Here is a 23,922-nt window from a genome sequence, read left to right on the forward strand (position 1 = left end):
ATGACAGATAGAGGACTTCCTGTTCTCATCCTGTCACAATGACTCCATGACAGATAGAGGACTTCCTGTTCTCATCCTGTCATAATGACTCCATGACAGATAGAGGACTTCCTGTTCTCATCCTGTCACAATGACTCCATGACAGATAGAGGACTTCCTGTTCTCATCCTGTCATAATGACTCCATGACAGATAGAGGACTTCCTGTTCTCATCCTGTCACAATGACTTCCTGTTCTCATCCTGTCACAATGACTCCATGACAGATAGAGGACTTCCTGTTCTCATCCTGTCATAATGACTCCATGACAGATAGAGGACTTCCTGTTCTCATCCTGTCACAATGACTCCATGACAGATAGAGGACTTCCTGTTCTCATCCTGTCATAATGACTCCATGACAGATGTTCGTTTTACTCCTGTTAGCGAGCTTCATCGTTTTATAGCCTCTCTGCTAATTTAAATGTACGGTTCCCAGATAGTGATGGTGTGTGATTTTAAAAGATTATAATTTAGTCTCAGAGCTGACTAGAGGTCTATTTAGGGGTCTTTTGTGTTGTGAGGAACTGAACACCACAACTCTGTGTTAATTTAGACCCTCATGTCTATAGAGAGTCTCTGCTCTCAGTCCCAGTGTGTTGCCATTACAATGACTCACACTCTTTAAAATATATATATATATATATTTAACTAGGCAGGTCAGTTAAGAACAAATTCTTATTTACAAATGACGGCCTGCTGGGGAACAGTGGGGTTACCTGCCTTGTTCAGGGGCAGAACGACAGATTTTTACCTTGTCAGCTCAGGGATTCGATCCAGTATGCTATCGGTTACTGGCCCAAAGCTCTAACCACTAGGCTACCTGTCTCTAACCACTAGGCTACCTGCCGTCCCTCCACTCTAACCACTAGGCTACCTGCCGTCCCTCCACTCTAACCACTAGGCTACCTGCCGTCCCTCCACTCTAACCACTAGGCTACCTGCATCCCCACCACTCTAACCACTAGGCTACCTGCCTCCCCACCACTCTAACCACTAGGCTACCTGCCTCCCCACCACTCTAACCACTAGGCTACCTGCCTCTAACCACTAGGCTACCTGCCGCCCCTCCACTCTAACCACTAGGCTACCTGCCGTCCCTCCACTCTAACCACTAGGCTACCTGCCGCCCCTCCACTCTAACCACTAGGCTACCTGCCTCCCCTCCACTCTAACCACTAGGCTACCTGCCTCCCCTCCACTCTAACCACTAGGCTACCTGCCTCCCTCCACTCTAACCACTAGGCTACCTGCCTCCCCTCCACTCTAACCACTAGGCTACCTGCCTCCCCTCCACTCTGGACTGAGAGGAGATAGATCTGGCCCGGGCTACACTGAGATGGGATTCACATCTGTGTCCAGGAAGCGGTGAATTCAACTGTCCTCATTTCCCTCTGTATCCCTCCCTGTCTCCCCGACTTCATTAAATATGGTGACGGATTTCCTACCATCTGTTTTTTTTTAAATAATCTGATTCCCACTTGAGGTCTTTCAGTCCTACTCTGCCCACCTATCCTGAGTTACTGCCAGCGCGTCCTCTGTTCAAAGGGAATGAAATATATGCTATAGGGTGTCATTTGGGACCAAACCACTGTGACTTAATAGGCCAGGGTTTTAGACAGAGTAGAAATGGTTTGTAAACAAAATGAGATATCCCTCACAGAATGGCCAATTTGCTCCTCCGTTTTGAAATTATCCATCACATCAGGCAGTGTTGCATGTAAACATAAGCCTCTGGGTGTTCCTGTGTGTAAATAAATAGCAAGTAAATAAGTACATTTTAGTAAATAAATACCAAGTAAATAAGTCCTCTCTCCTCTCTCTCTCCCCTCTCCTCTCTCTCCTCTCCTCCCCCCTCTCTCTCCTCTCTCCTCTCCTCCGTCCTCTCTCTTCTCCTCTCTCCTCCCTCCTCTCTTTCCTCCCTCTCTCTCCTCTGTCCTCTCCTCCCTCCTCTCTCCTCTCTCTCTCCCCTCTCCTCTCTCTCTCCTCTCCTCCCCTCTCCTCTCTCTCCTCTCCTCCCTCCTCTCTCTCCTCTCCTCCCTCCTCTCTCTCCTCTCTCCTCTCCTCCGTCCTCTCTCTTCTCCTCTCCTCCCTCCTCTCCCCTCCCATTCCCTTTTTCTCCTCTCTTCTCTCCTCTCCTCTCCTCCCTCCTCTCTCTCTCCTCTCCTCTCCTCCCTTCTCCTCTCTCTCTCTCCTCCCTGCTCTCTCTCCTCTCCTCCGTCCTCTCTCCTCTCCTCTCCTCCCTTCTCTCTTTCCTCTCTCCCCTCTCCTCCCCTCCCATTCATTTTTTCTCCTCTCCACTCTCCTCTCCTCCCTCCTCTCTCTCCTCTCCTCGCCTCTCCTCTCCTCCCTCCTCTCTTCTCTCCTCCCTCCCCCCTCTCCTCTCCTCTCTTCTCTCTCTACTCTCCTCCCTCCTCTCTCCTCCCATTCCCCTTTCTCCTCTCCTCTCTCCTCTCTCTCCTCTCCTCTCCTCACCTCCCCTCTCCTCCCTCCTCTCTCTCCTCTCCTCCCTCTCCTCTCCTTCCTCCTTCCTCCTCCCTCTCTCCCGCTCCTCCTCCCACCTCTCTCCTCCCCTCCCTCCTCTCTTCTCTCCTCCCCTCTCCACCCTTCTCTCTCCTCTCTCTCCTCTCCTCTCTCTCCTCTCCTCACCTCACCTCGCCTCACCTCTCCTCTCTTCTCTCCTTCCTCCTCTCCTCTCCTCTCTTCTCTCCTCTCTCTCCTCTCTCTCCTCTCCTCTCCTCTCTCTCCTCTCCTCTCCTCTCTCTCCTCTCCTCACCTCACCTCGCCTCGCCTCTCCTCTCTTCCTCCTCTCCTGTCTTTCTCTCCTCCTCTCCTCTTTCTACTTCTCTCCATTCCTCCTCTCTCTCTCCTCTCCTCCCTCCTTCTCTCCTTCTCCTTCTCGTTGTCCTCTCCTCAGGTAGCAGCGGAGACGCGTGCGCTGGTCTCCTGGATGGAGAAGATCCCGTTCGTCCTGGGCGGTAACCTCCAGGGAGGGGAGTTGGTGGTGACCTTCCCCTACGACAGGACCCGTTCCCAGGGTGTATCCAGGGAGCAGACCCCCACCCCGGACGACCACGTCTTCCGCTGGCTCGCCTTCTCCTACGCGTCCACACACCGCCTGATGACCGACGCCAGGCGCCGCGTCTGCCACACCGAGGACTTTGCCAAGGAAGATGGCACCATCAACGGGGCGTCTTGGCACACCGCGGCAGGGAGTTAGTGTCGTTGTTTTCCCATTCAATTCACTTCACTTCAGTTCAATTCAATTCAGTTCAGTTCAATTCAGTTCATTTCAGTTCATTTCATTTCAGTTCAATTCAATTCATTTCATTTCAATTCATTTAAGTTCAGGTCAATTCATTTCAGTTCAGTTCAATTCATTTCAGTTCAGTTCAATTCAGTTCAGTTCAAATCATTTTATTTCAGTTCAGTTCAATTCAGTTCAGTTCAATTCATTTCATTTCAGTTCAGTTCAGTTCAAATCATTTCATTTCAGTTCAGTTCAGTTCAATTCAGTTCAGTTCAATTCATTTCAGTTCAGTTCAATTCAGTTCAGTTCAATTCAGTTCAGTTCAATTCATTTCAGTTCATTTCATTTCAGTTCAGTTCAATTCAATTCATTTCAATTCATTTCAGTTCAATTCATTTCAGTTCAGTTCAATTCAGTTCAGTTCAAATCATTTTATTTCAGTTCAGTTCAATTCAGTTCAGTTCAATTCATTTCAATTCAATTCAGTTCAAATCATTTCATTTCAGTTCAGTTTAATTCAATTCAGTTCAAATCATTTTATTTCAGTTCAATTAATTTCAGTTCAGATCAATTCAGTTCAGTTAAATTCATTTAAATTCAGTTCAATTAATTTCAGTTCAGTTCAAGTCCTTTCATGACTAGGCTTAATCTGTTGTAGCAGTTTTTCTTAACTTTCCACCTTCTCAGGGCTGTTATTTATATTAGGTATCTGTCTAGGGTGTTACGCGTCTGCATATTCGCTTTAGCCACAGGCTGTTCGAACGTTTTTCTACAGGTTTCTTTGTAACATTGTAAAAAAACAAATGTGCAAAACTTAACAAAGAAAACAACAAGAAATCAGCCTGTGAATATGCGGACGTGTACACCCTAGACAGATACCTAATATAACTAACAGCCCTGAGCAGGTGAAAAGGGTAAAACTGTGGAACCTACAACTTGCCATCACAGACCAGAACCAGAGTAGTTCTTCATTCCAACACATGTTGATTTGATTTATTATCACAGACCAGAACCAGAGTAGTTCTTCATTCCAACACATGTTGATTTGATTTATTATCACAGACCAGAACCAGAGTAGTTCTTCATTCCAACACATGTTGATTTGATTTATTATCACAGACCAGAACCAGAGTAGTTCTTCATTTCAACACATGTTGATTTGATTTATTATCACAGACCAGAAACAGAGTAGTTCTTCATTTCAACACATGTTGATTTGATTTATTATCACAGACCAGAACCAGAGTAGTTCTTCATTCCAACACATGTTGATTTGATTTATTATCACAGACCAGAACCAGAGTAGTTCTTCATTTCAACACATGTTGATTTGATTTATTATCACAGACCAGAACCAGAGTAGTTCTTCATTTCAACACATGTTGATTTGATTTATTACCACAGACCAGAACCAGAGTAGTTCTTCATTTCAACACATGTTGATTTGATTTATTATCACAGACCAGAACCAGAGTAGTTCTTCATTTCAACACATGTTGATTTGATTTATTATCACAGACCAGAACCAGAGTAGTTCTTCATTCCAACACATGTTGATTTGATTTATTATCACAGACCAGAACCAGAGTAGTTCTTCATTTCAACACATGTTGATTTGATTTATTATCACAGACCAGAACCAGAGTAGTTCTTCATTCCAACACATGTTGATTTGATTTATTATCACAGACCAGAACCAGAGTAGTTCTTCATTCCAACACATGTTGATTTGATTTATTATCACAGACCAGAACCAGAGTAGTTCTTCATTCCAACACATGTTGAATTGATTTATTATCACAGACCAGAACCAGAGTAGTTCTTCATTCCAACACATGTTGATTTGATTTATTATCACAGACCAGAACCAGAGTAGTTCTTCATTTCAACACATGTTGATTTGATTTATTATCACAGACCAGAACCAGAGTAGTTCTTCATTCCAACACATGTTGAATTGATTTATTATCACAGACCAGAACCAGAGTAGCTCTTCATTTCAACACATGTTGATTTGATTTATTATCTTTAGAAAACACTGGTGAGAAAATAACCTACCAGCTGATGTCTTTTCATTTGGCAGTTGTTGGCCGACAGATAAATGACTCTGCCTGTGCACTGTGTTGGCAGGTATGAATGATTTCAGCTACTTGCACACCAACTGCTTCGAGCTGTCGATGTACGTGGGCTGTGACAAATTCCCCCATGAGAGTGAGCTGGCGGAGGAGTGGGAAAACAACAGGGAGTCTCTGCTCGTCTTCATGGAGCAGGTACAGGGTGTAGAGTCCAGAGAGGGGTGCAGAGTCCAGAGAGGGGTGTAGAGTCCAGAGAGGGGTGCAGAGTCCAGAGAGGGGTGTAGAGTCCAGAGAGGGGTGTAGAGTCCAGAGAGGGGTGCAGAGTCCAGAGAGGGGTGCAGAGTCCAGAGAGGGGTGCAGAGTCCAGAGGGGGTGCAGAGTCCAGAGAGGGGTGCAGAGTCCAGAGAGGGGTGCAGAGTCCAGAGGGGGGTGCGGAGTCCAGAGAGGGGTGCAGAGTCCAGAGAGGGTGCAGAGTCCAGAGAGGGTGCAGAGTCCAATTATATGCATATCCTAGCTTCTGGGCCTGAGTAACAGGCAGTTTACTTTGGGCACGCTTTTCATCCAGACGTAAAAATACTGCCCCCTATCCCTAAGAAGTTTTAATTCACTAGACTGCCAGTCACAGGTGGTCTATAGTCCTGTATTCTCTAGACTGTCAGTCACAGATGGTCTATAGTCCTGTATTCACTAGACTGCTAGTCACAGATGGTCTATAGTCCTGTATTCACTAGACTGCCAGTCACAGGTGGTCTATAGTCCTTTATTCACTAGACTGCCAGTCACAGGTGGTCTATAGTCCTGTATTCACTAGACTGCCCGTCACAGGTGGTCTATAGTCCTGTATTCACTAGACTGTCGGTCACAGGTGGTCTATAGTCCTGTATTCACTAGACTGTCGGTCACAGGTGGTCTATAGTCCTGTATTCACTAGACTGCCAGTCACAGATGGTCTATAGTCCTGTATTCACTAGACTGCCAGTCACAGATGGTCTATAGTCCTGTATTCACTAGACTGCCAGTCACAGGTGGTCTATAGTCCTGTATTCACTAGACTGTCAGTCACAGATGGTCTATAGTCCTGTATTCACTAGACTGTCAGTCACAGATGGTCTATAGTCCTGTATTCACTAGACTGCCAGTCACAGATGGTCTATAGTCCTGTATTCACTAGACTGCCAGTCACAGGTGGTCTATAGTCCTGTATTCACTAGACTGTCAGTCACAGATGGTCTATAGTCCTTTATTCACTAGACTGCCAGTCACAGGTGGTCTATAGTCCTGTATTCACTAGACTGCCAGTCACAGGTGGTCTATAGTCCTGTATTCACTAGACTGCCAGACACAGATGGTCTATAGTCCTGTATTCACTAGACTGCCAGTCACAGATGGTCTATAGTCCTGTATTCACTAGACTGTCGGTCACAGGTGGTCTATAGTCCTGTATTCACTAGACTGCCAGACACAGATGGTCTATAGTCCTGTATTCATAGACTGTCAGTCATGGGTGGTCTATAGTCCTTTATAGACTGTATGGACAGATATACAGTCCTCTGATGAGATACTGTCTCTAGACTGTATGGAGAGATATACAGTCCTCTGATGAGATACTGTTTCTAGACTGTATGGAGAGATATACAGTCCTCTGATGAGATACTGTCTCTAGACTGTATGGACAGATATACAGTCCTCTGATGAGATACTGTTTCTAGACTGTATGGAGAGATATACAGTCCTCTGATGAGATACTGTCTCTAGACTGTATGGACAGATATACAGTCCTCTGATGAGATACTGTCACTAGACTGTATGGAGAGATATACAGTCCTCTGATGAGATACTGTCACTAGACTGTATGGAGAGATTTACAGTCCTCTGATGAGATACTGTCACTAGACTGTATGGAGAGATATACAGTCCTCTGATGAGATACTGGCTCTAGACTGTATGGAGAGATATACAGTCCTCTGATGAGATACTGTAACTAGTATTTTATAATTATTAGATGATTCTTACCCAGACACACTTGTCTAAATTGATGTGTCATGTACAATAAATGCTATAACCTTCCCCCAGACACATCTAGCTAAGTGGATGGGTCACTATTGTCTAGACATGTCCACATGTTTATGAACTAGACGGCCATAACCACTCCCAGTCACACCTGGCTAACCTGATGGGTCATGTAATCATCTGGAGAAGTGGAGTCTTCTGTTTAGACATGTAGCCAGCTAGCTTAACAATTAACCGGCATAATCCCAACTCATACTACTACCAATACAAACGGATTGTCATAGCTGTAGTATGAATCTGCAGGTAGCTACTGAGTTAACCAACTAGGTTCAATGTTAGCTCGCTAACATTAGGCTATAAGGGGGCGGCAGGTAGCCTAGTGGTTAGAACGTTGGGCCAGTAACCGACAGCATACTGGATCGAATCCCCGAGCTGACGAGGTAAAAATCTGTCGTTCTGCCCTTGAATAAGGCAGTTAACCCCACTGTTTCCCAGTAGGCCGTCATTGTAAATAAGAATTTGTTCTTAACTGACTTGACTAGTTAAATAAAGGTTCAATTAAAAAATTGCTAAAAATATATATCTAGCAATGCAAATGGATTTCTAATTCAAACAATTTTACTACACAGATCATACACGTAACGTTAGCTAGTGAACCAGTAAGATAATGTAACATTAGCTAGTGAGCCAGTAAGATAACGTAACGTTAGCTAGCGAGCCAGTATGATAACGTAGCGTTAGCTAGCGAGCCAGTAAGATAACGTAACGTTAGCTAGTGAGCCAGTAAGATAATGTAACGTTAGCTAGCGAGCCAGTAAGATAATGTAACGTTAGCTAGCGAACCAGTAAGATAACGTAACGTTAGCTAGCGAGCCACTAAGATAACGTAACATTAGCTAGCGAGCCACTAAGATAACGTAACATTAGCTAGCGAGCCAGTAAGATAATGTAACATTAGCTAGCGAGCCAGTAAGATAACGTAACATTAGCTAGCGAGCTAGTAAGATAATGTAACGTTAGCTAGCGAGCCAGTAAGATAATGTAACGTTCGCTAGCAAGCCAGTAAGATAATGTAACGTTAGCTAGCGAGCCAGTAAGATAACGTAACGTTAGCTAGTGAGACATTAAGATAATGTAACATTAGCTAATGAGCCAGTAAGATAACGTAACATTAGCTAGCGAGCCAGTAAGATAATGTAACGCGAGCCAGTAAGATAACGTAACGTTAGCTAGTGAGCCAGTAAGATAACGTAACGTTAGCTAGTGAACCAGTAAGATAATGTAACGCGAGCCATTAAGATAATGTAACGTTAGCTAGTGAGCCAGTAAGATAATGTAACGTTAGCTAGCGAGCCAGTAAGATAATGTAACGTTAGCTAGTGAACCAGTAAGATAATGTAACGTGAGCCAGTAAGATAACGTAACGTTAGCTAGCGAGCCAGTAAGATAATGTAACGCGAGCCATTAAGATAATGTAACGTTAGCTAGCGAGCCAGTAAGATAACGTAACGTTAGCCAGTAAGATAATGTAACGTCAGCTAGCGAGCCAGTAAGATAACGTAACGTTAGCCAGTAAGATAATGTAACGTTAGCTAGTGAGCCAGTAAGATAATGTAACGTTAGCTAGTGAACAGTATTCTTTAACTTGCAATGAAATCCACTTTCTGACTAAATTAGAAGTGTATAATATCTGAAAATGTAGCTAGACTCTTACCTGTATACTGGGATGAACACTTCACAGCAGACTGGAACCATTAAACTCTGTTTTAATTGTAGCTACATCTTGTTTGGCCAGCGTTGTGTCAAGTCACTCGGGTTCACACTGACCGGGGAGTGTGCAAAAAAAGTAGCCCGTCATAACTTTTTCCAACTGATCTGTCGATAGCGCCTGCTAAATTCAGGGCATCAATGTTGCTGAGAATTAGTAGCAAAAACTTTTGTAGTTCTCGATGGCTAACGTTGTATCTTTTGAAAAACACCGCAGTAGCAAGGATTATCAACACATACTGAACAGCTCACATTATAAACAGAAGCATGCTACATGGTAGACCAATCCAAACTCATCTCCCGGTATGTCCAGCCCACCCGTTATCTCAGCCAATCATGGCTAACATGGAAGGTTCCCGCCGTTTTCCGTGGCTAAACCAATTAAGCTAATATTTTAACAAGTTGTATTCGTATTTACAGATTGAATAAACGTTTGTTATTAAGGCACATGAAAGTTAACATGTTCCAGAAGGCATTTCGATCAACGACAACAAGACGTTCAAATGCCTCTCCTGCGATGTAGTGACATGCGACATATGCCTTGCTTCCTGAAACGAGTCATATTATACTGTTATAAATATTTACATCAAGGACCACATTGAAAATAGTAGTTTTTAAGCATTCATGTGTCACACTATGGGTTTCTTGTACTTTTAAATACTGTTACAACTTGTTTTACCGCAAAATAAAATATAATATCATCAAATTAATATTAAATATGATACATTACATATTATTATTGTTGTTATTATTATTATTATACAGTTAGTTGATCTTTGACCTCTGACCTTTCATGCACAGGTGCATCGTGGGATCAAAGGCATGGTCTGGGACATGCAGGGGCGGGGCATAGCCAACGCCATCATCCAGGTGGAGGGGATCGGCCATGACATCAGAACAGGTAGAGAGATACATGGTATTATAGTATACTCTGTGTTTTCATTCTGTGTCCATACATACTATAGAGAGATGTATTATAGTATACCCTGTGTTTTCATTCTGTGTCCATACATACTATAGAGAGATGTATTATAGTATACTCTGTGTTCTCATTCTGTGTCCATACATACTGTAGAGAGATGTATTATAGTATACTCTGTGTTCTCATTCTGTGTCCATACATACTGTAGAGAGATGTATTATAGTATTCTCTGTGTTTTCATTCTGTGTCCATGGATACTATAGAGAGATGTATTATAGTATTCTCTGTGTTTTCATTCTGTGTCCATACATACTGTAGAGAGATGTATTATAGTATTCTCTGTGTTCTCATTCTGTGTCCATGGATACTATAGAGAGATGTATTATAGTATTCTCTGTGTTTTCATTCTGTGTCCATACATACTGTAGAGAGATGTATTATAGTATTCTCTGTGTTCTCATTCTGTGTCCATACATACTGTAGAGAGATGTATTATAGTATACTCTGTGTTCTCATTCTGTGTCCATACATACTGTAGAGAGATGTATTATAGTATTCTCTGTGTTTTCATTCTGTGTCCATGGATACTATAGAGAGATGTATTATAGTATTCTCTGTGTTTTCATTCTGTGTCCATACATACTGTAGAGAGATGTATTATAGTATTCTCTGTGTTCTCATTCTGTGTCCATGGATACTATAGAGAGATGTATTATAGTATTCTCTGTGTTTTCATTCTGTGTCCATACATACTGTAGAGAGATGTATTATAGTATTCTCTGTGTCCATACATACTATAGAGAGATGTATTATAGTATTCTCTGTGTTTTCATTCTGTGTCCATGGATATGACATTACTCCACCAAGCCCAAGTATCAGAGTCCAAAACGCCACTCCAGTAGGTGACATGTCCAGTGTGTATTCCCACGTGTGTATCAACCAATAATAATACAATCAATGACATAGTAGTACATAGGATATTGTTTTATCTTCATAAAATTCCATCAGTAGCATTCTATAGAAAGCATCATTAGCATTCCATAGAAAACATCAGTAGCATTCTATAGAAAACATCAGTAGCATTCTATAGAAAACATCAGTAGCATTCTATAGAAAACATCATTAGCATTCTATAGAACACATCATTAGCATTCTATAGAAAACATCATTAGCATTCTATAGAACACATCATTAGCATTCTATAGAACACATCAGTAGCATTCTATAGAAAACATCAGTAGCATTCTATAGAAAACATCAGTAGCATTCTATAGAACACATCAGTAGCATCTATAGAAAACATCAGTAGCATTCTATAGAACACATCAGTAGCATTCTATAGAACACATCATTAGCAATTCTATAGAACACATCATTAGCATTCTATAGAAGACATCAGTAGCATTCTATAGAACACATCAGTAGCATTCTATAGAACACATCAGTAGCATTCTATAGAACACATCATTAGCATTCTATAGAAGACATCAGTAGCATTCTATAGAACACATCAGTAGCATTCTATAGAACACATCAGTAGCATTCTATAGAACACATCAGTAGCATTCTATAGAACACATCATTAGCATTCTATAGAAGACATCAGTAGCATTCTATAGAACACATCAGTAGCATTCTATAGAAAGCATCAGTAGCATTCTATAGAACACATCATTAGCATTCTATAGAAGACATCAGTAGCATTCTATAGAACACATCATTAGCATTCTATAGAAGACATCAGTAGCATTCTATAGAACACATCAGTAGCATTCTATAGAAAGCATCAGTAGCATTCTATAGAACACATCAGTAGCATTCTATAGAAGACATCAGTAGCATTCTATAGAACACATCATTAGCATTCTATAGAAGACATCAGTAGCATTCTATAGAACACATCATTAGCATTCTATAGAAGACATCAGTAGCATTCTATAGAAGACATCAGTAGCATTCTATAGAACACATCATTAGCATTCTATAGAACACATCAGTAGCATTCTATAGAACACATCATTAGCATTCTATAGAAGACATCAGTAGCATTCTATAGAACACATCAGTAGCATTCTATAGAACACATCATTAGCATTCTATAGAACACATCAGTAGCAGAGAATGTATTACAGACAATAGCATATATCCATTCGGACAGGGAACCAAATAGACAAATTGTACGTGATAATTAGATAAGCAACATTTATAGCATATAATTAATCAATATAATTAACGCTGCAAAAGTAAGAACTTCTTCCAGAGCCAAAGACAATAACGTTGGGTCATTAAACTCTCACAGATGCTGATCATGCTGGTATTTCATGCTTGACAAAGTAAATCCGCAACAGGAAATGGCTACCATTTTATAGAAAGACATGAATATATTACTATACAGTAGATTCTGCCTGCAGGATTGATGACACAAGTACCTGTCCCTATTTGCCTTGTATTTTAGAATTCATATGTGTGGGTAAGCTTATATTGTGCAGTTAAAGCGCGGGGCAGAAGTGTTGCTTCAGGGATTAATGAAAGTTCCATGACTCTTCCTTTCAGCTTAATTCTACAGTATGAGTCTCAAACACACACACACACACACACACACACACACACACACACACACACACACACACACACACACACACACACACACACAAATAATCCTAGCACACAATGATTACATCAAGCTAGAGTCTCTACAAACTTGTTGGATGCAGTTGCTGTTTGTTTTGGTTGTGTTTCAGATTATTTTGTGCCCAATAGGAAATTAACGGTAAATAATGTATTGTGTCATTTTGGAGTCGCTTCAATTGTAAATAAGAATATGTTTCTAAACACTTCTACATTCATATGGATGCTGCCATGGTTACGGATAATCCTGAATGAAATCGTGAATTGTAAGGATCGGCGCTGGTACTATAGACGAGAAGCAGGTACAGGGAGAACATTTAATGAACAACAACGGACATGAAACTGGACAGGAACAGCGTCTGGACAGGAGACGCAGACACAGGGAACAACCAGGGGACGCAGACAGGGGCAGTCAAAAAAAATACCTGGAGTCCAGGTGAGTCCAATGAGCGCTGCTGCGCGTAATGAAGGGCAGCCTGGCGCCTGAGAGGGACAGTAAACCCCCCTCCCCCTCTAGGGGCGCCACCCGGCGTCCCACCTGGGCGAGCCTGACGAGCCGGCCGATGCATGGGCGATGGACAAGCCGGCTGGGGCGTAGAAGCCCGACGAACTGGCAGAGGCATGGGAGCCTGATGGGCCGGCTGAGGCGTGGGAGCCTGATGGGCCGGCTGAGGCGTGGGAGCCTGATGGGCCGGCTGAGGCGTGGGAGCCTGATGGGCCGGCTGAGGCGTGGGAGCCTGATGGGCCGGCTGAGGCGTGGGAGCCTGATGGGCCGGCTGAGGCGTGGGAGCCTGATGGGCCGGCTGAAGCATGACGACCTCTCGAGCCAGCTAAGGCATGGAAGCCCAACGAGCTAGCTGAGGCACCACACGTTTCCCTCGGCAACGTCACCTGGACCCGACGTCGTCATTCTGTAAGGATCGATGCTGGTACTATAGATGAGAAGCAGGTACAGGGAGAACATTTAATGAACAACAACGGACATGAAACTGGACAGGAACAGCGTCTGGACAGGGGAGAGTGGGAGAAGGCGTTCATATCATACCCCCCAAAAATGCTATAAAATCTAATAAAATCAAATGTTTTTTGGTCACATACACATATTGAGCAGATGTTGTTGCGGGTCTAACTAAATACTTGTGTTCCCAGCTCCAACAGTAATACCTAACTAAATGCTTGTGTTCCCAGCTCCAACAGTAATACCTAACTAAATGCTTGTGTTCCTAGCTCCAACAGTAATACCTAACTAAATGCTTGTGTTCCTAGCTCCAACAGTAATACCTAACTAAATGCTTGTGTTTCTAGCTCCAACAGTAATACCTAACTAAATGCTTGTGTTCCCAGCTCCAACAGTAATACCTAACTAAATGCTTGTGTTTCTAGCTCCAACAGTAATACCTAACTAAATGCTTGTGTTTCTAGCTCCAACAGTAATACCTAACTAAATGCTTGTGTTCCCAGCTCCAACAGTGCAGTAGAATCTAACTAAATGCTTGTGTTCCCAGCTCCAACAGTAATACCTAACTAAATGCTTGTGTTCCCAGCTCCAACAGTAATACCTAACTAAATGCTTGTGTTCCCAGCTCCAACAGTGCAGTAGAATCTAACTAAATGCTTGTGTTCCCAGCTCCAACAGTAATACCTAACTAAATGCTTGTGTTCCCAGCTCCAACAGTAATACCTAACTAAATGCTTGTGTTCCCAGCTCCAACAGTAATACCTAACTAAATGCTTGTGTTCCCAGCTCCAACAGTGCAGTAGAATCTAACTAAATGCTTGTGTTCCCAGCTCCAACAGTAATACCTAACTAAATACTTGTGTTCCCAGCTCCAACAGTAATACCTAACTAAATGCTTGTGTTCCCAGCTCCAACAGTAATACCTAACTAAATGCTTGTGTTCCCAGCTCCAACAGTAATACCTAACTAAATGCTTGTGTTCCCAGCTCCAACAGTAATACCTAACTAAATGCTTGTGTTCCCAGCTCCAACAGTAATACCTAACTAAATGCTTGTGTTTCTAGCTCCAACAGTGCAGTAGTATCTAACAATTCACAACAAGACACATCTAAAAGGTAAAAGAATGGAATTAATAAATATACAAATATTAGGAAAACAATGTCGGAGTCGCATTGACTAAAATACAGTGGAATAGAATACAGTATATACATATGAGATGAGTAAAACAGTAGGTAAACATTATTAAAGTGACTAGTGTTCCATTATTAAAGTGACCAGTGTTCCATTATTAAAGTGACCAGTGATTCATTATTAAAGTGACCAGTGATTTATTATTAAAGTGACCAGTGATTCATTATTAAAGTGACCAGTGATTTATTATTAAAGTGACCAGTGATTCCATGTCTATGTATATAGAGCAGCAGCCTCTAAGGTACAGGGTTATGTAACTGGGTGAAAGCTGGCTAGTGATGGCTATTTAAACAGTCTGATGACCATGAGATAGAAGCTGTTTATCAGTCTCTCTGTCCCAGCTTTGATGCACCTGTACTGACCTCACCTTCTGGATGATAGCAGGGTGAACAGGCCGTGGCTCGTGTGGTTGATGTCCTTGATGATCTTTTTGGCCTTGGGGGTATGCTAACCTCCCCTGTTATTGTAATGGTGAGAGGTTAGCATGTCTTGGAGTTATGCTAACCTCCCCTGTTATTGTAATGGTGAGAGGTTAGCATGTCTCGGGGGTATGATATTTGTGCGTCTGTAACTTTCTCACTCATCGTTATTCACGATTCATTCAGGACTATATCTGTAGGTGTTGTTAGCATTCCTGGGACCAACTGTACTGTCTGCAAGACACGTTCCTTCAAGAGAATCCAGTTCGCTCTGCTGCAGTCCCAGAGAGCAGAGAGGAAACATGTCAAGCTGCTCTTCTTAAAATTGTCTTATTTTCGACTGACGCACACACACACACACAGTAGATACACACACAAACATTACAATCACACAGAAGGATAGACATCTCTCTCTCTCTCTCTCTCTCTCTCTCTCTCTCTCTCTCTCTCTGTCTCTCTCTCTCTCTCTCTCTCTCTCTCTCTCTCTCTCTCTCTCTCTCTCTCTCTCTCTCTCTCTCTCTCTCTCTCTCTCCACATGTGGCTCCACATGTGGAAAGAGAGGAACACCAAGTCCCTGTTGTGAACAACCTAATGATAGAAAAGGTACTTGCTATTCCCCAGTTATCAGAGAGAATCATCATCATGTCTTCACTGTGAACCCAGGATAGACAGACGGTAGATACACACTCACACACACACACACACTCACACAGAAGGATAGACAGACGGTAGATGCACACACACACACACACACACACACACACACACACACACAGAAGGATAGACAGACGGTAGATACACACACAGACACACACACACACAGAAGGATAGACAGACAGTAGATACACACACAAACATAACAGTCACACACACAGACACACACACACACACACACACACACACACACACACACACACACACACACACCACACACACACACACACACACACACACACAGAAGGATAGACAGACAGTAGATACACACACAAACATAACATTGACACACACACACACACACACACACACACAACACACACTCACACACACACACACACACACACACTCACACACACACACAGAAGGATAGACAGACAGTAGATACACTCACAAACATAACATTCACACACACACACACACACACACACACACACTCACACACACACACACACAGAAGGATAGACAGATGGTAGATACACACACAGAAGGATAGGCAGATGGTAGATACACACACACAGAAGGATAGACAGACAGTAGATACACACACAGAAGGATAGACAGACAGCAGATACACACACAGAAGGATAGACAGACAGTAGATACACACACAGAAGGATAGACAGACAGTAGATACACACACAGAAGGATAGACAGACAGTAGATACACACACAGAAGGATAGACAGACAGTAGATACACACAGAAGGATAGACAGACAGCAGATACACACACAGAAGGACAGACAGACAGTAGATACACACACAGAAGGATAGACAGACAGTAGATACACACAGAAGGACAGACATTAATAATGAAGACGTTCCTGGTTTGTTTTAGGAACATATCAATATGATTAGTTATTAGCGTTCTATAGGGAAAGGATAAAGCAACACCAAGCTTCACTTGTAGATTAGTAACCTCAGTGAGTCACTGGTTAAAGCAGACGTTCTACTGGGACCAATGTGTTGCTCTTCGTGTAACTGGTACAGAGGATCAACAGTTTCATAACCGGCACCATATTTCACACACAGATCAGTGGTTGAGCTGAGATGGGTGGGTGGGTGAACAGCATGATGGGTAGGACATCAAACTGCCGTTTCTGTGGCTGGATCAACAAACACATAAAACACAATGTCATGCCTAGTGGAGACAGGAGACAGGAGGGAGGAGACAGAGACAGCAGGGAGGTAAACCACAATGTCATAACTAGTGGAGACAGGAGACAGGAGACAGGAGGGAGGAGACAGGAGACAGCAGGGAGGAGACAGGAGGGTGGAGACAGGAGACAGCAGGGAGGTAAAACACAATGTCATAACTAGTGGAGACAGGAGACAGGAGGGAGGAGACAGGAGACAGGAGGGAGGAGACAGGAGACAGGAGGGAGGAGACAGGAGACAGCAGGGAGGTAAACCACAATGTCATAACTAGTGGAGACAGGAAACAGGAGGGAGGAGACAGGAGACAGCAGGGAGGAGACAGGAGGGTGGAGACAGGAGACAGCAGGGAGGTAAAACACAATGTCATAACTAGTGGAGACAGGAGACAGGAGGGAGGAGACAGGAGACAGGAGGGAGGTAAACCACAATGTCATAACTAGTGGAGACAGGAGACAGGAGATAGCAGGGAGGTAAATCCAAGATGACAACGCGGTGCTATTTTTAAACTTCTAAACAGATGAGAATTAAAGGAGAGTTCCTCTCTTCATGAAGTAGGCTAGAACACCCTCTCCTTCCCTCGTTTTGGAGAGTTCCTCTCTTCATGAAGTAGGCTAGAACACCCTCTCCTTCCCTCGTTTTGGAGAGTTCCTCTCTTCATGAAGTAGGCTAGAACACCCTCTCCTTCCCTCGTTTTCCCCCCTTCTCTATTTTCTGCCCTCCCTCCTTTCTTTCTCAGTTCAGTCAGTGAATTCCTAGAGGATCGCTTTGTGAAGCTTTTGCCTTTCGCTCTTGCCAAGTATCAAGATGTGCTGCATTCTTCCAGAACTGTATTTGCATACAGGAAAGTTAACTTCGACTGGCTTAAAACAAAAAATCTCATATTTTGATGATTCACAGTCCATGACCTGTATGGTGGAATGCAGTGTGGATCAGAATGCTGACACAAGCTGTGAACTGTCTTTCTCACACTTCTTCTGACACGTAACCTAAAATACATATGCAGCACCTCTCTCTCTCTCTGTCTCTCTCTGTCTCTCTCTCTGTCTCTCTCTCTCTCTCTCTCTGTCTCTCTCTCTCTCTCTCTGTCTCTCTCTGTCTCTCTCTCTCTCTGTCTCTCTCTCTCTCTGTCTCTCTCTCTCTCTCTCTCTCTCTCTCTCTCTCTTTGTCTCTCTCTGTCTCTCTCTCTCTCTCTGTCTCTCTCTCTCTCTCTCTCTCTCTCTCTCTCTCTCTCTCTCTGTCTCTCTCTCTCTGTCTCTCTCTCTCTCTCTCTCTCTCTCTCTCTGTCAATTCAATTCAATTCAATTCAATTCGCTTTATTGGCATGACGTAACAATGTACATATTGCCAAAGCTTACTTTGGATATTTACAATATAAAAAATAAATAAAAATGAGAATCAAAAATTGTCAACGGGACAACAGTAACAACAATAACCAACGGTCAATATAACCATACATTCAACAATAACAATAATCATACAGTTGAGGACATGTGCAGGTTTATTGGTCTGTCAGACACTGTCCCTCAACTTATGGCAGGCAGCAATGTAGTGCGCTGCCAACCCACAGCTCTCTGCGTCCTCCCCCAACAGGATGGGTAGCCTATCCTCATCAGAGAGGTCTTTAAAACCTTGAATAAGGATTTCAAATTTGGGGAAATGACACTCTCTAATTGTTTTATATTTTTGACATTTTGTCAGGAAATGCAGCTCCGTCTCAGGTTCTGCTGTTGTGCAGTGGTTGCACAGCCTTTCCTCTACAGGGAGCCAGGTTTTCCTGTGTCTACCCTTCTCAATGGCAAGGCTGTGCTCACTGAGCCTGTACTTTGTCAAGGTTTTTCTAAGGTTTTGATCAGTAACCATGGTCAAATATTTAGCCATAGTGTACTGTCGATTTAGGGCCAGATAGCACTGCATTTTGCTTTGTGTTTGTGCTTGTGTTTCCCAATAAGCAATGTAGTTTTGTTTTGACTGTGTTGTAATTTGGTTTATTCTGATTGATTGGATGTTCTGGTCCTGAGGCTTCAGTGTGTTAGTAGAACAGGTTTGTGAACTCAGCCCCAGGACCAGCTGGATGAGGGGACTCTTTTCTTTGCTCAGCTCTTGGCATTGCAGGGCTTGGTAATGATATGAGAGGGGGTCACTGTATTTTAGATGTTTCCAAAACTTAATTGCTCTTTTTTGAGTTTTTATTATTAGTGGATATTGGCCTAATTCTGCCCTGCATGCATTGTTTGTAGTTTTCCTCTGGACACGTAGGAGAATCCTACAGAACTCTGCATGTAGGGTTTCAATGGGGTGTTTGTCCCATTTGATGAAATCTTGTTTTGCAAGTGGACCCCACACCTCGCTGCCATAAAGTGCAATTGGTTCAATGACATATTCAATTAGTTTTAGCCAAATTTTAATAGGTATTTCAATTTGAATTTGCTTTTTAATGGCGTAGAATGCCCTGCGTGCTTTCTCTCTCAGTTCATTCACTGCCTCATTAAGGTGTCCAGTTGAGCTTATTTTTAAACCTAAGTAATTGTAGTGTGTACAGTACTCTATATATTTTGTACCAATTGAGAACTTTGGTCTAATTCCCTGAGATCTGGATCTTCTCTGGAAAATCATTATTTTAGTCTTTTTGGGGTTTACTGCCAGGGCCCAAGTCTGGCAGTACTGCTCTAGCAGGTCCAGGCTCTGCTGTAGGCCAGGTGCTGTGGGTGACAGCAGGCATAGGTCATCTGCGAAGAGTAGGCATTTAACTTCTGAATTGTGGAGACTAACACCAGGGGCTGAGGATTTTTCTAGAATAGTGGCCAATTCGTTAATGTAAATATTGAAGAGTGCAGGGCTCAGATTGCAACCCTGACGAAGGCCCCGCCCCTGGTTAAAGAATTCTGTCCTTTTCTTACCAATTTTAATGCTGCACGTATTGCCAGTATACATTGATTTAATTATGTCATATGTTTTACCCCCTACACCACTTTCAATAACTTTGTAGAACAGTCCTGTATGCCAAATAGAATCAAATGCTTTTTGGAAGTCGATAAAGCAAGTGTATATTTTGGTATTATTTTGGTGGACATGTTTATCTATCAGGGTGTGTAATGTGTAAATATGATCAGTTGTGCGATGTTTTGGTATAAATCCAATTTGGCTTTTACTCAAGACATTGTGCTTATTAAGGAAGTTTAGAACTCTTACATTGATGATACTACAGAAAACCTTCCCCAGGTTACTGTTCACACAAATGCCTCTGTAATTGTTAGGGTCAAATTTGTCTCCATTCTTAAAGATTGGGGTTATGAGTCCTTGATTCCAGATGTCAGGGAAATAACCTACACTCAGGATCAAATTAAACAATTTTAATATAGCCAATTGAAATTTTGCACTAGTGAGTTTGAGCATTTCATTTAGGATGCCATCAGGTCCGCAGGCTTTTTTAAATTTGAGAGCCTGAAGTTTCTTATAGAGCTCCTGGTCAGTAATTGGGGAGTCCAATGGGTTTTGATTGTCCTTTATAGCTTTTTCTAATCCATTCAACTTCTCATGGATTTGGCGTTGTTCTGCGTTTGTGTCAATTTGAACGGTGTTGTAGAGTGTTTTGAAATGGGTTGTCCATATGTCACCATTTTGTATTGCTAATTCCTCTTGTTTAGATTTTTTTAGTTTTTTCCAATTTTGCCAAAAGTTGTTTGTGTTTATGGACTCCTCAATTAGTGTCAGCTGCTTGCTGTTGTACTGTGCTTTTTTGGTTCTGAGTGTACGTTTATAGAGTTTTAAAGTCTCACAGTAATGAAGGCGTAATTCACCATTATTTGGGTCTCTGTGCTTTTGGTTGGATAGTGTTCTAAGTTTTTTCCTTATAATTTTACAATCTGCATCAAACCAGTTGTCATCTGTGATTTTTTTAGTTTTGTTTTTTATCAATTTCAATTGTGCTTCTTTTGCCGTTTGCCTGAATATATAGTTGATGTTTCGTACTGCTAGATTGATGCCTTCTTTACTGTGAGTGAATGTGGTATCCAGAAAGTTATCTAAGAGTGTTTGGATATTTTGGTTCCAGGTTGCTTTCTGGTATTCTTCTGTGCTGTTTTGGGCCCATCTGTATGAATTTCTGATGTTGTACAGCTTACTGGGCTGTGAATGTGTGGTTGTTTCCAGGTCTGTTCTTTTGAGGAACAACGTAATTTGGCTGTGATCAGACAGAGGTGTTAGTGGCTTGACAGTGAATGAGCTGAGAGAGAAAGGGTCCATGTCTGTGATCATATAGTCTACTGTACTGTGGCCAAGAGGTGAGCAGTAGGTGAATCTCCCCAAAGAGTCCCCCCGTAACCTACCATTGACAAAGTACAGACCCAGGCTTCTACAGAGCTGCAAAAGATCCCTTCCGTTTTTGTTGACGGTGCTGTCACTGTTGTTTCTATGGGGGAGATTAAGATAGTTAGAAACAGTATGGCCTGTAATAAAGCTGTCCCCTCGTGTGCTCGTTAGATCAGGTAGTGTTCCTGTGCGCGCATTTGTGTCCCCACAGATGAGCACATTTCCCTGGGCCTGGAAAGGGCACGTCTCTTCCTCGAGGGTGGGGAAGATCTCCTCTGAGTAATATGGGGATTCTGAGGGGGGGATATATATTGCGCAAAGGAACACATCTTTTCCTGTCAGTACAAGTTCTTTTTTTAGTTTTAACCAAATGTGGTATTTGCCAATTTTGAGGGGATCAATTAGATTTTGTAGTTCGGATTTGTACCAAATGATCAATCCTCCAGAGTCTCTGCCTCTATTGACAGAGCTGTGTTTCTGTGATGGCACAATGACCTCTCTGTAGCCTGTGGGACAGTGAGTGACAACGTCAGCCTTACACCATGTCTCCTGCAGAATGATGACGTCAACATCTTTCAGATTTTTGTTGAACTCCAGTGCTAAACTCTTCAGACCAAAGGTTGATGAGTTTAGACCCTGAATGTTCCACATGCTAACTGATAGTGATTTCATGTTGCAAAAAGAAAGAGTAGCAGTCAGAAATACAGTAACGATTAACTAATAAGTTGTTAAGAGCGAGATAAACAGGATATCAGCTAACATTTATTCTGTTATTCTGTTAAATATTCCTATTCATTGAACAAGTAAATTCTAGTACAATAGGTGTGTGTGTGTGTGTGTGTGTGTGTGGTGTGTGTGTGTATGCGTCCGTGTGTGTTTAGTGCAGTTTGGTGCAGATGTATTGGAGGAGCTGTTTAATCTCACTTAATCCTACAGGGTTCTCCTGTCCTCTGACGACCTCCGCGTAGCTGCGCTGGTCCTGCTGTTGGGCCCTGTGAGGTGGAGGGGGGCCAGGTCTGGGCTGTGGGACTTCCTCTCTGGTCTGGTAGGGGTGGTGGTCTGGTGCGGGATAATAGGCTGGGCCCGGTCTGGTCTGGCTAAGCCGATGGAAGTGGTGATGCTCTGGGGGTGGGTGGGGCCTGTGGGGTGCACTGGGTCTGGTGTGGCGTTGAAGGGGCCTGGGGCTCCTTGGTGGTGCAGTGGTCTGGTAGGGGTCTCTGGGTGCTCCTCTGTCCAGTACAGCATGGGGTGTTTGTCTACCAAGTGCTACGTCCTTTAGGGACTTGGCAAACATCCCTACTGTCTGCTTCCTCAGGTGGGAGTGGTCGTGTAGATGCTCTGGGGTGATTGTTGGGTGGTGAGCAATGTGTATGTTCGGGAGTAGGCCACACCCTCTGGTGATGTCAGCGTTGACTTTCTGGATGGTACGGGGATGAAAGTCTTTGCGGGGCAGCAGAGTGGAGATGGTGATGTGGGAGTTGGGGAACCACTCAGAGGCCCTCTCTGCTACTCTGTTGACCAGGCTGCCTACTCTCTCCTGCTCCTCTCGCAGGTTGTTGGTGCCGGTGTGAATAATAATGTGGCCTGGTGTGCCAAAGTCAGGCTGGGACAGGATGTGGAGTGCATCTTGTGTTTTTGGGCACCATATTTTGCGCACCTTGTGTTGGGGGAAGAGTTTATCTTCTTGAATGAATTTCCCATTTGAGTCAATGAGGATGGCCACCTCAGTGGGTTTTACCAGATTGGTGCGTTTTCGGTCTGGGGCTGGAGTAGACAGGGCCTGTGTACATGGAGGGGTGTGTGGGGGTGTGTCAGGGGGGGCCAGAGAGCTTCTCTCTGTAGTAGGTGTCTCTATGTGGGCCTCTTTGTTGACTGGGGGTGTGGGTAAAGTGTTGTCGGTATGGGGGGGGATTGTGGGTAAAGGTGGGTCAGTGGGGTTGTTAGGGGTGGTGAGGGGCTGCAGCTTCTCTCTGGGAGTCTCTACAGTCTGTTCTCTCTGCTGTAGCACCCTCTTGATGACAGACAACTCCTTTGCCATCTCCTCCTTTACCTGCACCAGCTCTCTCCTCATGGTGGCCTTTACCTCCTCAAGCGCTGTGGTAAGGCTCTCTCTCAGCTCCTGGACAGAGTTCTTCAGCTGGGTCCTGCACTGGTTGATCTGGTCCTGTAGAAGCTCTGTGTCTGGGCTGGAGGTGGTGTAGCTGGGGGGCTGCTCCTTCAGCTCAGTAACCCATACCTCTAACAGAGCCAGCCTGTCTCTCAACAGGCTGATGGTAGTGTGGTCTTGGCTCTGGTGGTTGTAGGCAGGCAGGGGGGAGGATAGTCCTGCTGTTGGGGTGCCTGAGGTGAGGGGAGAGGTCGGGGTGCTGTCCTTGTCTTTTTTACTTTCTGCTATCTTCATTAGGGTGGGGAAGTCCTGCACAACAGAGCTGAGTGCAGCCTCACTGCCCTGGACCATGATAGTGCCGTTCTGATACATGTTTA

General features: G+C 43.5%; 1 protein-coding gene across 2 annotated transcripts in view; it reads left to right on the forward strand.

Annotated features, from left to right (window-relative positions):
- LOC115190091 (inactive carboxypeptidase-like protein X2) overlaps nt 1–23,922 on the forward strand; it is a 101,492-nt gene that overhangs the window by 70,611 nt on the left and 6,959 nt on the right. For both annotated transcript variants that reach the window (XM_029748567.1, XM_029748566.1), the window contains 3 exons: nt 2,955–3,252; nt 5,418–5,557; nt 9,941–10,040. In XM_029748567.1, the coding sequence (XP_029604427.1) occupies nt 2,955–3,252; nt 5,418–5,557; nt 9,941–10,040 (538 nt within the window). The remainder of the gene's footprint in view (nt 1–2,954; nt 3,253–5,417; nt 5,558–9,940; nt 10,041–23,922) is intronic.

The sequence above is a fragment of the Salmo trutta genome, unplaced genomic scaffold, assembly GCF_901001165.1.
Source record: "Salmo trutta unplaced genomic scaffold, fSalTru1.1, whole genome shotgun sequence".
NCBI classification, from domain to species: Eukaryota; Metazoa; Chordata; class Actinopteri; order Salmoniformes; family Salmonidae; genus Salmo; species Salmo trutta.